Source organism: Myripristis murdjan, chromosome 11, assembly GCF_902150065.1.
Source record: "Myripristis murdjan chromosome 11, fMyrMur1.1, whole genome shotgun sequence".
In the NCBI taxonomy this organism is placed as follows: Eukaryota; Metazoa; Chordata; class Actinopteri; order Holocentriformes; family Holocentridae; genus Myripristis; species Myripristis murdjan.
In genome coordinates, this window is record NC_043990.1 from 31,069,867 (window position 1) to 31,087,110 (window position 17,244).

The window sequence follows — 17,244 nt, forward strand, 5'->3', positions numbered from 1 at the left end:
TTGTGGCTGAAATGACCATCCTGTGCCCTATGGTGGTGCTCTTGATGGATTTGAAGCTCTGACAATAGTTGAAATGTGTTTGTAAATGTATCTGGAGAGCAAACTCTTAGTAAGGTACATAGTCAGTGCTAGAATGACAAGGACACAGTTTCAGAAATTGAAGCACCCTACATCAGGCCTATTCAATTGGCGGCCCGCGGGCCACATGCGGCCCAGAAGCAATTCCCGAGTGGCCCAGCTCGTGGTTCAACCAAAAAAGCAGAGAAAAACATTCGCGAGAATGAACTCGAAATCCCTGCAGTAGTTCAGAAAGTGAATGCAACACTCCATGTTGCCTATAGCAACACACAACCAACTCACACTGCAGCGCGTTGTCTTGAAAGTAGAGTTCTCATCGGGCCTGAAAATTAAGACCCGACCCGACCCGGACACGACTGGGCCAGCCCGAGAAAGCCCGAGGAAAAAAAAAAAATCGCCAAATTCGCCCTTATTTAGCAGAGCCGGTCGGCCGCGGCACCGGGGCACCATCAGTCGGTATCAGGCGGGCCGGCCGCCGCACCAGCCAGCATCAGGCAGCTCACCTGTCAGATCCGGCAGACCTGACGGGTGGGCGCGGTATCGGACGGTGCCGCGGCTGGCCCGCCTGATACCGACTGATGGTGCCGCGGCATGTGCGGGTCAATACGGTAGTCTAGAAAACTGGAGATTTTTTTTTCCCGTGCGCCCCCAGTTGCACTGCCCATAGCAGAAACCGTCCCTGCTGCCGAGTCTGCCAGCACAGCGGGATACCTACTGCTGCAACTCTCTCTCACTTGTTTGCGCTGCACTCGCACAGCTGGTTGTCTGTCTGTCACTGAAAGTTTAGCCTCCAAATCCAATCCAGTCTCTCACTCTCTCCACCAGTCACATAAAAATGAAACGTCATAATCAATAACAGAACACATAATTCTATTTTTTTATTAAAAAAAAAAAAAAAAAAAAAATCCCCCACAGAACCCGAAGCCCGACCCGACCCGCCCAATTCACGTAAATTTTAGGCCCGACCCGACCCGAAAATGTCGGGTCGGGTCGGGTCGGGTCGGGTTCGGGCAGAATATGAGAACTCTACTTGAAAGTTACTGATGCTAGCGGCTCAAAAGTAGGCCTATGTCTTTTTCAACCCTTAAACGAAAAATTGACGATGAAAACCGCCGTTTTAAATGTCTGGAAAATGTCTGGCCCAGCTTAAGGTCTCGGTTAAAAATCTGGCCCAACTGAATTTGTAATTGAATAGCCCTGCCCTACATGATAAGCAGTATTGCAGACCAAACAGGAGGCATAGCACACAGCATGCTGGGAATGACAAAAAGGCAGCAGAGACAGGTAAGACAGCCTTACCCAGAGTGAGTGAGTGAGTTTCTGGATTGATAAAATATTTCTCCTTTAAAAACAAAGTTCTGCAGCTGCTCTCTTTTAATACATTGCATCTGCTGGTTTTACCAAGGGAAAAACGAATCATACTCTAAAACAGCAAAATGGCACCAAAAATACAATGCAAGTCACCAATCCCTGATTTTAAACAGTGCTGAAGTGTTTTAGGGTGCAATTTTCCTTTAAAGGGCAACAAAAAACCTGGCAGCTAGTTTTGGGGGTGATTTTGTTGGTTTGGGATTTTCACAAAAATCTCTCAAATGGTGTGTTTTTAAAGCAGATCAGCTTTAAAAACAAAAAATATTTAAAATATTTTTGGGGGGTTAGTTGGTGGAGGCAACAGCACAGGGCTCTCCTAAATCTCACAAACCCCTTCATGTATGTTATGATTGCTTGTTTGACACAGATATAAATTCTAAAATCAGTAGAAACATTACAACACAACTTGCACATCAACAATGTGATTTAAATTTCATCACGTTCATCACATGGCTCACTCTCAATAAAAAAAAAAACCCAAAAAAACTGAATTGTTTATCTGTCTCTTTTCAGAGGAATAGTAGATGGAAAACATTTTGTAGGTGCTTAATTTTTAGGTGTTTAGATTAGTTAATGACTACCATCTTGACACACTGTGACTGTCAGGGATACATGCACAAACATAGTCAAAAAATATCACTCAAGTTGATTTTACATTTGGTCCATGTTTAAAAGCCATGTCCATCCTATATGTTTCTCGGTGCATCTACCCTGTGCCAAACCTTACCAGGCAGGTAGAATTTCAAGGTGGCTGGATGAGTCATGCAGACAGAGGAAACAAGACATGCATGGACAGACAGTCACACGTCAGTGTAGAACTGTCCTAGGAGCAACATGCTCACTCACTCATTCACTTTCACTCTCACTCTGCTATAGCAGAATATCTCCTGCCAGCCATATTGTTCCACTACAGCCTATAGTACCAGTGTGGAAGTAATAATAGCCACAGATCAGTACCATGTCATCTTCCAGTCAGGAAAAGAAAAGTAGATGCAGAATGCTGCCCTTTCCAAGAGACATGAAGAAACAATTATTTATTTTTGTTGAAGTAAAAGGCAAGCCAGTGTGCCTATGTTTGTGGGGATGCGCTTGCAGTGGCCAATCTCAAGCGTCATTAAAGCTAGAAACATGCTAAATTGGATGAGTAGCAAGTACAAATGCGTTCGGATAAAGTTTCTGCTCTTCTGCAGCTTGAGTGCCCAACAAGCAGCTTTCACAGCATTCTGATAGAGACAATGTTACGCAGACAAGTTTTGTGATGAGTGAGCTAATAGTTAAGAAACTTAAACCTCCTTCAGAGGCAGAATTTGTGACAGAATGTCTTGTTGTAGCTGCAGACATTCTACTCCCGGACAAAGTATTGTTCCCAAGTGTGTTTATCTCAAAAAACCATTGCACAGTGAGTTACTCATATGGCACAAAAAGTTTAAACAAAATAACACTGAAGGATACCACTAGGAATTTCCTCTTTCTCACTGGCCTGAAATGAAACAACATCCTGAGGATTTTCACATTCTAGGGACATGCATAGGGTTGTCACAATACCAAAAATTCAGTAGTCGATACCAATACCAGTAAATTTCCACAATTCTCAATAGATTTTTTACCACAGTAAAAGAAAAAAATCCCATTTACTTCAACGCACACTCCTTTATTAAAATCTGCTGAACATTTAAATATTTAAGCCTTCAAGAACTTAAAACAAACAATGAGTCAACTGTGCTTAAATAACAACATTTAAGATGGCACAGAATTTCATTTGCAGTATCCAGTAGAGACATGAAAAAAATATTGAAATAGATGAATATGGAAATAGGGTTGAGTAGTTGGGTTATACATAATCAGAATAAGAAACAACTATGTAACACGTAGCCTCAATGGCACTGTTTGCATATTTTGAAACTGCATTTTCTTTCTGCTGGTCAGCACCAGAACCATCCACCTCACAATCCATCATCAAACAGTCTGGGTTGGTGCAATGCATTTTGGGGAAGCTGAGTATAACCAGCAAGCTCATGTTGCATACACAAAAAAATTAGCATATCTAGTATACATCCAGGCATTTCTCGTGTACACAAAATCCATATACTATTCAGCTGGAATGCTGTGGGAGTCAATCTCCATCGACTACCGCAGGTTTTCATCTTAGGCAGGTCAGGCGCTTGCTTTTGTGTATGTGTTCCTTGCATAGACCATGCAACAGGCCTTGCTTTGCAGCAGCAGGATGACAAATGGTGTCCAACATTTAGCTGGCATTATAATGGAAACACTTCACAGACCTGCCAACCTTGCAAATTGCGACAACATTTTCCCTAAGGGTGACAGGCGCTGGCGGCGCCCCTCCAGCAGATGGCACCCTAGGCGACTGCCTATAGACCCGTTTATAGTCTACATCATAGAAAAGCTGCGCGCGCAGTTTGGTAACGGAAGTACTACTATTTTGCCCTGGCCGGACAAGTTAACAGCGTTAAATAATACCGTCAACAGCATGTGTACGGTTGTCAAAATCAGTATTCTAAAGGCAGACTCAGGTTCTATAAGATACCTACCAGATCGCGACCATTTCAAAGCAACCGAATTAACAGTCATGTGAAACTTGCTGAAACTTGCAACTTGGTTCATGCAAGAACCAATCAGTACATAGCTTTATGTATCCAGAGTATGTTTCTGACCCTTTATTATGACAACCCTGAGGGGAATTCAAAATATCACCATATCTCTGGATTACAGGTTATGGAACATGCTGAAGGTTAGACAATTTCATGGAATCAGTGCTCTACTTTAGGTAGAAGAATATGCCAACTGTGTTTACTACTTTTTATTAATAACGGTAATGGACTTTTAGCTCATCAGTAATGGTAGCTACCAGGTGTAAGCTACTGTAAATGATTATAATTTTAATTTAATCCCAAACAGACAGATACATATAATACTGATTGCATTTGAAAGTTTAGCTTAATGCAACTTGCAGCTAAGTGATGCAGCCACAATGAGTGAAATGTTTTATGTCCAATGTCAACCTTACAGAATATTGGCAAAAATCCTGATTCAACTTTTTCTTTTTAAATTTTGGTTTGTTTAAATAAAAAGTTAATTTTGAGTCAGTTCCCTTTTTTGAAACCAAACCATGACACAAACTGGACTGCAGTCTCAGCAGGGCTTTGTTCAAAATCACAAAGGCCAGTTACAGTTGGTCACTTGCAGTCAGTCAAAGTGTTTCGCCTCCAAGATGCTGCAAAAGCCACAAAATAAAAATTATTATACCTTGTCCTCAGAGGCTTGCAGAGTCTTCAGTGATTGGTCAAAGCCTCTCAGTTCCTCCTCCAACAGCCTGGCTTTGCTGTTGGTGGGGATGGCAGGACCATCATGCCGAGCAGGGAGGGGTCAGAGTGGGTCAGGGTGAGAGGGTTGGGATGCAGCAGGACCATGCGTTGGAATTTGGGCCACACCCCACAAGCATGCATACACGGAGAAAGGGAGGAGGGCATTGTGTTGGTTAGGATCCATCCCAATTCTTATGCTAATGTTATGCAAACATGCTGCTCTCCTCTGGTGACTGTGGGCATCAGATCATGTACAATATAGGACACACGAATATGCTGATGCTTCAAAAAGTGTCTTCATTCAAAATGTATATTCACTGAGTAAAGGTGATGTTTGAGTGCTGCCTGGGACTGCCCACTATCATTTAATCAGCTAATACCTTCCTCCTTGAGCTTTCACTTGACTAAGACTTGCTCATCTGGAAAGTGGGGACCTACACAGCATCAGTCGGTTGGTCAGCAATTAGGTTCAGAGAGCCATGTCTCTAAATCTATTTGTTGGATCACCATGAATTTTGGTGACAACATTCATGTTACCTAGAAGATAAAACGTAGCAAACATGAACCTATGGCCTTCCCTCCAGCATCAACAGCAGGCCAAATTGTCAATACTGCAGTGGATTGTTTCAAAATCTATTTTGGTGCATCGCCTTGAAATTTGGCATTAACATTCCTGTTGGCAAGGATGAGGATGGAATCTGGCAATTTAGGAGACACCAGTGCTCTTCCCCCACACCCCGAGGATAACATCTGTCCATTTTGGTGACCATACAACCTTCCCTCTAGCGCCACCTGTGGGTTAAATTCTTAATGCTGCATAGTATTATCTCAAAAAGTTTTTGCATTTCCATGAAATTTGGTTACAACATTGATGGTGGGTAGATAATGATACTTGTCAACTTTGGTGACTGAATGACGCAACCTCTAGTTCCACCCACAGGCCAAAAAGTTGTAACTATGGTAGTGGTGGTTATAACAGTTGAAAACTTGTTACAACATTTATGTTGGCTAGACTAAGATGAAGGATGGTTATGTATTTATGTAATTCTTCTTTGGCATGGCAAATATTAATAAATTATTTAAGAGTTGGAGAAGCCTACATTTTTATTAGCCTGTGTTTGTGTGTGCATGTGCCTGTGTGTGCCTGTGTGTGTGTGTGTGTGTGTGTGTGTGTGTGTGTGTGTGTGTGTGTATGTGTGTATGTGTGTGTGTGTGTGTGTGTGTGTGTGTGTGTGTGTGTGTGTGCATGTATGTGCGTGTGTATGTGCGAGTGAGAGAGAGACAGAGCTGGACATAAAACAAGACACAAAAATATCACTTTCCGTAACATCTGTTAAAACATGCCAAAAAACCTATTAATACTAAATAAAGTTAGGGTACCTAACTTTATTGAAAAGGGGCAAGCTAACCTACTGACTCTTCTTTCAAAAATGAGCCCAAGAATAAACATGTATTATAAAAACAAGAAGTCTTTTAGTCTTGATGCTTAATGAATTAGCCAGCCAGTGAAGCGGACTAGTTGTGATTAAGATAACCTTGGCACCAAGACACACAGCCTGAATGATTCTATTTTTCAGGGGATTATATCAGTGAATTCAAAAAGGCAAAAAACAATGACTTTTCCACAACAAAGCTATTTATTTTTGAAAATTATTGGAAATTGTCTGCAAGTAGCTGTTCTAACGATGAAATCATACTTACGCCTCAGCCAGCTCAGCCCTCTCCTCTGTACGCTCCAGCTCCCCCTCTACAATAACCAGTTTACGAGCCACCTGGACAAAAACATTACAATGGCATCATCAAATACAACCACAATGATTTACTGCTGGCAACATCTCAAAGTGCACTGATGAGTTTTCAGAATTGTTTAGGGGCTTTCACATAGCGGGCGCTCAGCGCTGACCTCGGCGCCGTAGCCATTCATTGTGTATGTGGTCGCTGGGCGCCACGGCGCTCCGCTCTGCGCCGAGGAGGATGCAGCGCGAGGCTGGCGCCGCCAGCGGATCAGGGCGCCGCGCCCAAGTTGAAAATTTTTTAACTTGGGCGCAGCGCCCACCTCGGCGCGTCCAATAGGAGAGAATATTGGAATCGGAAAAAAATAGGCGGACTTTGGCAGAAAGGCACTGTGGGGAGCTGTGGGACACTAGACTGCAGTCATACCGTGATATCATTAAAAAAGCCCAGGCATGGAGAGAGATATCCCACAATTTAGGAATACCAGGTGTGTTTAAAAACTGGCAGAGATATATGATGTTTTTCCTTTCCACAATAGGCGATTTTTTTTCTTTTTTCTGTAATTAAAGACCAATACTGTTGTAAACTGAAACAAATGATTTTCTAATCGGACAGGAGGTGTAGACATCATGGGATATGCACCACTCTTGCAAAGACAATGCAGTATAGTCATACATTTATTATTAAATCCCATGTGAAGTCACACACACATCAGGTAACAGGTTAAATAAAATGAAATGAAAAAAATACAGCCTGTATTGTCCGCCAGAGAAAAAGTGCCGTAGAACGGAAAACTACTTCTTAGCGTCTGTATCGGTCGCATAGCAACCAGCGCCACATACGTGCACAACGCACATGCGTGCGCCCTCCTCGGCGCCATACTCAGCGCCCACTCTGCGCCAGTCTGCGCGGCACCCAGCGCCGTACCCAGTGCAGCGCGCCGCCCAAACCGCGTGCTATGTGAAAGCCCCTTTACAAGTCCCATGTATCACAGCATATTAGGGCCATTGAGGGGAGAAAAAAATAATGTAGCCAGGGGGAAAGGAGGGTAATTTATGAGAAAAAAATCACAACATTATGAGGGAAAAAAAAATTCACAAATTTCTGAAAAAAAACTAAAATTCTGAGATTATAAAGTCACAAATTTATGATTAAAAAACAAAACAAAAAAATTGTTTTTCAAAACATTTCAGTCAGTCTTCAGGTGTTTTCATTCCACTGAAAACACCATTCTTATCCTACCTGATGGGAGTATAGCATTTGGCATGGTCAATCAAACCGTATTGTTAAAACACTTCAGATCTGATTGGTAGTCATGGTTTGGCATTCTCTTGGTTTAAATTTTATCTCTCAGAGAGAAAGCAATGTGTCTGCTATAATAATGTAACTTCATTGTTCTATAAAAATACTTCACCCAAACTGCATGGTGGAATGCACCATGCAGCTTAGGTCTGCCCCTAACAGCTCTGATTGGCTTAACAAATACAAACCCACAGTTGTTTTTTTCCCCACCTGTGCTGGAATACCAACAAGCTTGGCAAGCAACACTCGCAAATTGTGCTAATGAAATTTTACAATGTGGTGGACAAAACCAAAGCAGTATGACAGCATAGTAGTGCCATTGTATATAGACGTTTGCAAGAGCATGAAACCTGTTAATTTAGGTGACTCCATGACCTTTCCTCCACCACCAGCACCAGCAGGCCCAGCGGTCATCTGCATTAGAATTGGCTTGCTTGTTAATTTACCAGGTTGCATATATCACAAAAGCCTGCCTAAACGTGCACAGACACTGCACTAGTACCTGTTAGCCCAGAAAGACATAAGAATTGTATAGCTAATGTACATACTTCAACATTTGTTTATTTATTGCAAGTTGTACCCTCATTGCAATATTGACATTGTTATCGCACATCACAGATTTTCCTCACACTGTGTTGGCCACTAGTTAGCCACACAAACAGTGTTGGCTGGTTGTAGCTGTCTCACCTCTTCATACTTGCGGTCAGCCTCCTCAGCAATGTGCTTGGCCTCTTTCAGTTGGATCTCCTGTAGTTCCATCTTTTCCTCATCTTTTAGGGCCCTGTTTTCAATCACCTTCATCCCCCTACACACACAATATAAAAACATACACACGTCATTACAGGCTTGCTACAAATAATTTTTGAGCCCCTTTTCTTTGCAGATGTTATTCTGCTGTTGACTAACTCACAGGATCACAGTTTGCTATAGGTGTGCTCCATTTGGGTGTGCAAGATAGACTACTTACTCAATACTGAATGCGCAAAGTTTGTAACTGTGGCAGCAAAAAACAAACAATTAAATTAACTATTACTGACTAGCAGTAATATTTGTAGTAGTATTTTTATTCAGTCATCACATATAATACAACAAGTATAAAAAGTAATACACAATATACAATCAATTATACAGTAAATATACACAGTCTAGACCAGTGGTTCTCAAATGGGGGTATGCATACCCCTAGAGGTACATTGGAGTACTGAAGGAGGTAAGTGATATTTTTTCAAATTGTTAGTTTAAGAAATATCAGTCGTGCATAATTCATAATAATTAGCCTATGCTATAATAAGTTCAATAAAAAAAATGTAAACGTAAGTTTGATAAGCCATATTTTATATTCAGTTTTCTGCCCAGATTTCCCGAAGGTGTCAAACGTGTGTCTATGGTTTAAATCTGTTGCCGTAGTCACTGAGCACATTTACATGCACACCTTATTCCTGTGTTAACCGGAATATTCACAATATTCCGGTTGTGCACGTGTCATGTAAACACGCACCGAACCTGATTAAGGTCATATTCCGGTTGGAGGGAATTCCGAATAAGACCCCTGGCATATTCCTGTTCCAACCAGAATATTGGGGCATGTAAACACCCTAGTTGGAAATGCCCCGAACTGGAATATTCAGTCACGACTGCGCATGCTCGACTCACAATGAATCCTGTGGCCTCTTTGTTGCTATGGTTACTGCAAGCGGGGAAAACGGCATGGCAAACAGCAGCAAGAGCCAGGAGACTGCAGTCCGCCTTCAGCTAATGAAAGACTTAAATATCACGGAGTATATCGATGGGAGAACACATAGAAATAGCGACAGAAGAAGAAGAAGAAGACGAAGAAGACGAAGAGGAAGACTTCTTCGTTTGTTTTTCCAGCAGACCAGACGCCCATACGCGTACTGCTGCCCCCCGCGGCTGAGTATCGCATTACATAAGAGAGTGGAATACGCCGAAACACGGGGGCATGCCAAGTAACATGTAAACGGAATATTCCAGTTGCCGCAGCGCAGTTACCTTAGCCGGAATATTGAGCCGAACCGGAATATGGGGTGCATGTAAACGTAGTCACTGAACAAGGACGTCTCTTCACTATGATGGGAAACCCAAGACAAAAATGATGGCGCTGTATTGTACCTTTTTATATCTGCTTTTTTTTTTTGCATTGGTTTGCATTGGTTTGCATTCTGTGTTCAGAACACAAGACTCCGGTAAGACAAGAGGGGGCGGGCTCTGTGTGTACATCAATGATACTTGGTGCACAGGTGCAGTCAGAGTGGATGGAAAATGTTCACCTGACGTTGAGTTTTTACTGCTGAGATGTCAGCCATATTACCTGCCTAGAGAATTCACCAGTGTGTTTGTTGCTGCTGTTTACATTCCACCGGATGCAAATTCAAAAAAATGCACTCTAGGAATTGTATGAGGTCATCAGCAGTCAGATGACTAAACAGCCAGATGCTGTTATTATTGTTGCTGGGGATTTTAATCAAACAGAACTGTTTTGCCTAGATTCCACCAGCACGTCCACATCTCCACCAGAGGAAACAACACACTGGACCATGTCTACACCAATGTTCCTGGCAGCTACAGAGCCCTCCCTCATCCTCATTTTGGCCAGTCAGACCACATCTCCCTGCTTCTCCTGCCTACCTACATCCAGCTGACAAAAAGGGTCAAACCAACTGTAAAAACAGTTAAAGTGTGGACAGATGAAGCTGCAGTGGCTCTACAGGACTGTTTTGAATGCACAGACTGGCAGATGTTTAAAGATGCTGCTACCCAGGAGAACCATATTGACATTGAAGAATATGCATCATCAGTGACATCATACATCAGCAAATGTGCTGATGATGTGGTAAAAATAAGGACAGTTAAATCATTCCCTAATGAGAAAGCCTGGATGAATAGAGAGGTGAGAGCTCTATGTAGAGCCAAAAAAGCTGCCTTTAAGTCAGGTGACAAAGAAGCTTACCACACTGCCAGGGCAAAACTGAAGCTGGCATCAAGGAGGCAAAGTGAAGGCATCAGCAGAGACTGGAGAGAGACCTCAACACCAACAACAGCAAAGACTTGTGGCAGGCGGTCAAAAGTGTTACAGGCTACAAAAGCAGGTGTGCTCCCATCATGTGTGAGGCCACGTTACCAGACGAGCTAAACACATTTTATGTTCGCTTTGATCTCTTCAACAGGGAGTCAGCTGTAAAGTCTACTCCGCCTCCAGAGGACCGGCCACTGTCAGTATCCACAGTGGATGTGAGGAAAGTCCTGCTGAAAGTGAATATGAGTAAAGCTGCTGGGCCTGACAACATCCCTGGCCGTGTACTGAAAACATGTGCCAACCAGCTAGTAGATGTCATTACTGACATTTTCAACATATCACTGTCACAGGAGAGTGTTCCCACCTGCTTCAAGACAGCCACCATCATCATCCCTGTGCCTAAAAAGTCTGCAGTGTCTGATCTAAATGACTACCGCCCTGTGGCACTCAGCCCCATCCTGATGAAGTGCTTTGAGAAACTGGTTCTCCAGCACATAAAGAACAACATCCCTGCCACCTACACCAGAATGCTGTTTGTTGATTTCAGCTCAGCTTTCAACACAATCTCCCCCATGAAGCTGATTGGAAAACTGAACACTCTGGGCATCAGTACCACTCTCTGCAACTGGATACTGGACTTCCTCACAAACAGAACCCAGTCAGTTCGGATTGGCAGTCTCTCCTCCTCCACTCTAGTGCTCAACACCGGAGCCCCCCAGGGCTGTGTGCTCAGCCCCCTCCTGTTCACGCTGTACACCCACGACTGCAACCCCCGACATGGAGAGAACTCTATTGTGAAGTTCGCGGATGACACCACCATCATCGGCCGGATTTCCAACAATGATGAGTTTTCATATCGGGAGGAAATCAACCATCTTGCAGAATGGTGCACAGACAACAACCTACTGCTCAACGTCAGCAAAACCAAAGAGCAAAAAAGGAGGCAAAGACACACAACCCTGTCTACATCAATGGAGCTGAGGTGGAGCAAGTGAGCAGTTTTAAGTTCCTGGGAACCAACATAACAGAGAACCTGACATGGACTCCACATATCTCTGCCCTGGTTAAAAAAGCTCAGAAACGGCTGTATTTCTTAAGGAAACTTAAGAAAGCAAAATTCCCACGCCAAGTTCTTGTCAGCTTCTACAAAGGAGCGATTGAAAGCATCCTGACTGGAAACATCACAAACTGGCATGGGATGTGCACGGCCCAGGACAGGAAGACTCTGCAACGAGTGATTAAAACTGCCCAAAACATCATTGGCACCCATCTACCAAACATCAGTGATATCAGGGAGGTGAGGTGAGATCCTGAAAGACAACACCCACCCCAGCCACAGCCTGTTCACCCTGCTGCCGTCAGGCAAAAGATACAGAAGTATCCGCTGCCGTACCACCAGACTACAGAGCAGCTTCTTCCCTCAGGCTGTGAGACTACTAAATGCACCATCTGAACTCCTCCAGGCTTAATAATTCTATTTTCTACACAATCATTCAATTAATCAATCAAGAGGGAACCACACTTTAATTTCATTATTCAACCTGTTGTATAATGACAAAGAAACTTCCTTGTATCCTTGTATCCTTGTATATATATATCCCTTTTGGATGAATATTGTTTGGTCCCTTGATTGTTTGCCTCAAGATTGCAGTTTGATTATTATGTGTAAGTGGCCAGTGCGCATGATCATTAACTGTGATTCAGTAGAGGAGATGCAAGCATTTAAATCCTTAGTCCTTATGCCTTTTTTATTGTAGTGCTCTGATTTATTAGTGGTAGGCCCCCCCTAAATGTGGGCAAGAGCAAGCTTTTCCCAGTTAACTGGGCTGCTCTGGAAAGTTCATTCACTAACTGTCAGCTCAGGGTTATCTGTGACAGGTTCATATACCTGGGAGTTAAAATAACAAAAAAAGTTTTCAGACGTGTTTAAAACAAACACTACTTTGGCTGACAGCCTTAAACTCATTTTTTAAACTCATTTTTATATTGGAGGTCCCTGCCCCTATCCATTTTTGGTCAGGTTAATGCTATCAACATTAATGTCCTCCCAAAATTTTGGTATTTAATATAGTGATGCACTACTTTCAAATACTTTGATATTGCTTGTGAATTTTAATGCACTTACTTTCTCTGATACACTTTCAGTCCTTCCTGATTGCAGTATCTCTGCATGTCAAGACCACATGGCTTTAAGCTGATTTGAAGAGCTTAACAGTTTCCACCAATACTTTTCAACCTAAATAAGGAGCATTCGTCTATGTAGCTAGTAGAATATTAACTGGAAGAAAGCTCACATACATAACTTTATTTTTCGAAAATGCCTTTCATCTCTTCGTTGTAATGACACAAACTTTTCTCACACTTCAGTAGATGTGCTGAAGACATTTCCGATCTCTGGGACTTACGGTTTAATTTTAAAAATGGACTATTTGGAATGCAATATGAATGAAAATGAGTATTTATGTGAATAAATCATGCCCCTTGTTGCAAATCATTTAATATGATGAATTGGACATGACCCTAGAATATGAGGGAAAATTTTCATTCAAAACCACACAGTGGATTCTGAGATACAAACTGCTTACTATTATAGCGCCACGTACAGTTTTCCTGAAAGTAAGCATTTTGTGTAAATTTCAAAAATGCACTGCCACAGAAAGAAAGAGGAGAAATAAGTACATAAATAAATAAATAAATAATACAAGCAATCACAAGAAGGTTCCGTAAAGTTCAGTGCTTGAAAATTATCCAGGCATAAAATGAAACAACTTAAAACAGGGAAGACCCCCAGTGAATAAAAGCTAGTCACACTAGAAAGGCTTTTTAAAGAAGTGATTCATAAGATGATACTGCAGTCTTTCCATGTTTGTTCAGCTATGTTTTTTGATTTTGGGGTTTATGTATAACGCAAGGATATGAGAAAAGCACAGCAAGTACTGCTGATATTGATACACTATCAGCTATCAGCTAACAGATCACCAACCAAACCTGGTACTGACTCGGCATGGGCATTTCAGGCAAAAATGCTTTATGATGTTTACAGGAAACCATTTCACAATTTTTCCACACCCCACATCCAAGCCGTTCTAGCCTCCCCCCAGTGAAACCCCTTACCTTCAACAAAGTTGATGGCTGATGGAAGAATATCATCTTTGTAATGAGGGCCGTTTGCTCTGCACATGTATCAAACTTACTTCATTTGATGACAAAGCTAGCCAATGATTCCTAATCTGTGGGGAGGCAACCACCTTTGGCTTTTCCTTAATTTGTTCGAAGGCATTCCACACAGAACTTTTTGACAGTGATAGTAGTCTTTTCATGCTTTTTCTATTAATCCCGGTAAAAACAAGGGAACTTAGAGAGAAGACAATAGTTGCTTCAACTATTTGATCTGTTACAATTTTGTGACTGTTTGAAAATTCAAAAATGATGACACATCCCTAGCATTGACATTTGTACAACAGTGCCTTAACTGAGGTTGTATCATGAATAAAGTGTAAAATTGTGACCTAAGGCTCTGATTTTTTTACATGAGATTTTTTACTTTATGGTCAGTCCAGAGTAGCTGCAAGATGAAGGCATAATGCTGTGCATGGTGTTTTGACCGGTATGTTTTCTAAAGCTGACACCATTTCAACTGCATTATTCTCTTCTAACAGACAATGAACAGAAGTGAGCCCTTTGCCCTGTGAAGTTTAGTCTAGTGTGTAGATGGCTCTCTTAATTGATTTTATGCCTACCTATCTAATTAGATATTTAAATTTTTTATCAGTAATTGTGTGTCCTCTTCATGGCCTTGCATCTTCTAATATAGCAGAACTACTTATTTCACTTGTCAGGCACTTAAATCCTCAAATCTGTTCCTCACTCCAATCTTTAGACAAATGGTGATTGTGCCTCTGAAGTATTATGAACAGTCTCCCCAATCCATTACGGTTGTAGAATCTTGCTGTTTTAAACACTGTTTCACTTAAACTTATTAATTAAATTATTCTGCCTTCTTCGTTTTGTACTTGGTTTAATTTTTTAATTATCACTGTTCCCTATTATTTTCTTGTTATCTTATTGTTATTTTATTTGATCTTACTGTAATTGCATGGTTTTATTTTTGTGAAGCACTCTCAATCTCGTGCACACAGGCCTTAAAGGAATACTTCACCCATGCAATGCAATGCATAATTTTTGCATCAAGACGCACTGTGTGCTGCCTTCAATCAAGCTTCAAGCGCAAGTCTTCAAGGCAAACTTGTATACCAAAAATGCTGAGTACAGAGCATATGAATGGACACAAGACTTGTGAGTAAAGCTTTCTACGTTGGAGGTTGATAGCAGCATATTGTGAGCACCTCATAAAGAAACTGTACTTTATGAGTGAAGTAGGGCTGGGCCATAAATCCAGTATATAGGATTTATGGATCGTAATGTCGAGATTTCGATAATGTATGTAACAACGTCATAAAAGCAGCTCAATGCTCTGTCAAACAAGCCAAACAATTCATTCATGTGCATGCATACCCAAAAATGCCTGCGCAACAAATGATCATGCCTACTAAGATTCTTATGAGTGGCACCCTGGTAACTCAGTTGGTAGTCCTTACCACAGTGGCCTGGGTTTGAATCCAAGCCCAGGCCATTTACTGCATGCTATCCCCCTGTCTTTTCTAAGTCTCTCTACTGTAACTTTCCACAAAGGTAGAAATGCCACAAAACAATTCTCAACAGTAATTGCAATTAGTGAAAAATCAAGATTAAAATTGTAAATTGTGAAAATTTTGGGGGAAAAAAAATCAAGCTTTTATTTTTTGGCCATATCTCCCAGCTCTAGGGTGAAGTATTCCTTAAGATGTACTGCATCAGAGCAATAAGTCACCTCTCGCTCTCGTCAGCAGCCTTCTCAGCCTCCTCCAGCTTCTGCAGAGCTGTTGCCAGTCTCTCCTGAGCTCGATCCAACTCCTCCTCCACCAGCTGGATGCGCCTGTTCAGAGAAGCTACTTCTGCCTCTGCCTGGACAAGCAAAGATAAACATGGTGGTGACATACATTCAGACAAATTTTAAGAAAGCTTCCTGAAGATGTTTTTTTTTTGTTGTTTTTTTTAATACGCATATACATACATACATACATATATATATATACACATATACACATACACACACACACACATATATACACACACACACACACACACACACACACACACACACACACACATATGTATATAGATAGATAGATGAGTGCCTGGTGAGCCAGGCAAGCACAAGCAAGTCAGTCCCTAAAAAATTACAACTGCTGCTATTTGGCAGTATTTCAGGTTCTGCCTGGATGACAGGGGAGAGCCAGAAAATCTTGACAAGGCTGTGTGCAAGATTTGCATGAAGAAGATGATTGATTGAAAGACAGATTTATGCCCCCATCTCCAAACAAACAAACCACTAACTACTGTCAGGATGAATATGTTGCTGAGTTCATAGTAGGGCATTAACGTAAAGGTCGACCCGTCGACGTCAGTTAATGACGCTGACAACTCCACTACAGCCTCTTCACCGCTCCGCTAAGCCCCCCGCCAACCCCCGGTCAGCGCTTTGCTGCTGTAGTGAGCAGAGAGCTGCTCACTGATAACTGATACATCGTCAGCTGCATCATACATGTCACCATACATATCCTTAACTACCCACACCTTGACAATTAAGTGGAGACATAAGTTTAAAATCCTTCCAGACCACTTCTTTTCCAGAAAGCCGTACAGTGAACTTGCGTGCGAGTGTCATTGCGAGCACAGTGCGGGGCCAAAGATGACAAAACAAACAGGCTGTGCACTCTGACTCTGTCGTTAAGTCAAAACTGTCTTTCCCAAAGCTAGCACCTAAAGAGAGGGCTGTACAAGAAGCAGGAGGAACTGGGACTCCCAACTTGTCAACTGTGAAGTGCACTGAATGGAAGCATGAGACCTAGCCGCACCTGAGCATCAACATCAGTGTATGACAGTGAGCCATACATTTGTAAAACACTTTGAGTAGTTGGTAGTAGGGCTGTAGTCTGTTAGTCGACTGGTCGATTTATTGGTCGATACGTTCTTGGTCGACCAAAATCTGATTGGTCGATTATTTGCCGTGTTAATTTTATCAGGAGTAAAGCACTAAGTGCTAATGGGGGTGTTTTCAGAACAAACGGTTTCACAGGTAACAGTCTGTCTTCAGAACACCCCCCTTCTTTTCACAATTTTGGATTAGCCCAACCCACTGGAGACAGACAGGTAGACCCGCATGTTCTGAATTGAAGAAAAAATTAGGTCTGGTCTTCCGACTATTTGCTTAATTAAGAATGTTTAATGAACATTTAGTCCTCTACCATGTCAAAGATGTTGTCAGTGTGGCAGCATTTTACCAAAATAGATGGAAAAAAA

General features: G+C 42.0%; 1 protein-coding gene across 2 annotated transcripts in view; it reads right to left on the bottom strand.

Moving 5' to 3' along the window:
* The window catches only part of LOC115368117 (tropomyosin alpha-3 chain), a 66,078-nt gene that overhangs the window by 14,641 nt on the left and 34,193 nt on the right, over positions 1–17,244 (bottom strand). Inside the window, exons 3-5 of one of the 2 annotated variants that reach the window (XM_030064106.1) lie at positions 15,713–15,846; positions 8,496–8,613; positions 6,474–6,544 (exon numbers count right to left, since the gene is read on the bottom strand). In XM_030064106.1, coding sequence (XP_029919966.1) covers positions 6,474–6,544; positions 8,496–8,613; positions 15,713–15,846 — 323 coding nt within the window. The remainder of the gene's footprint in view (positions 1–6,473; positions 6,545–8,495; positions 8,614–15,712; positions 15,847–17,244) is intronic. The other variant, XM_030064107.1, reaches the window with a different exon arrangement.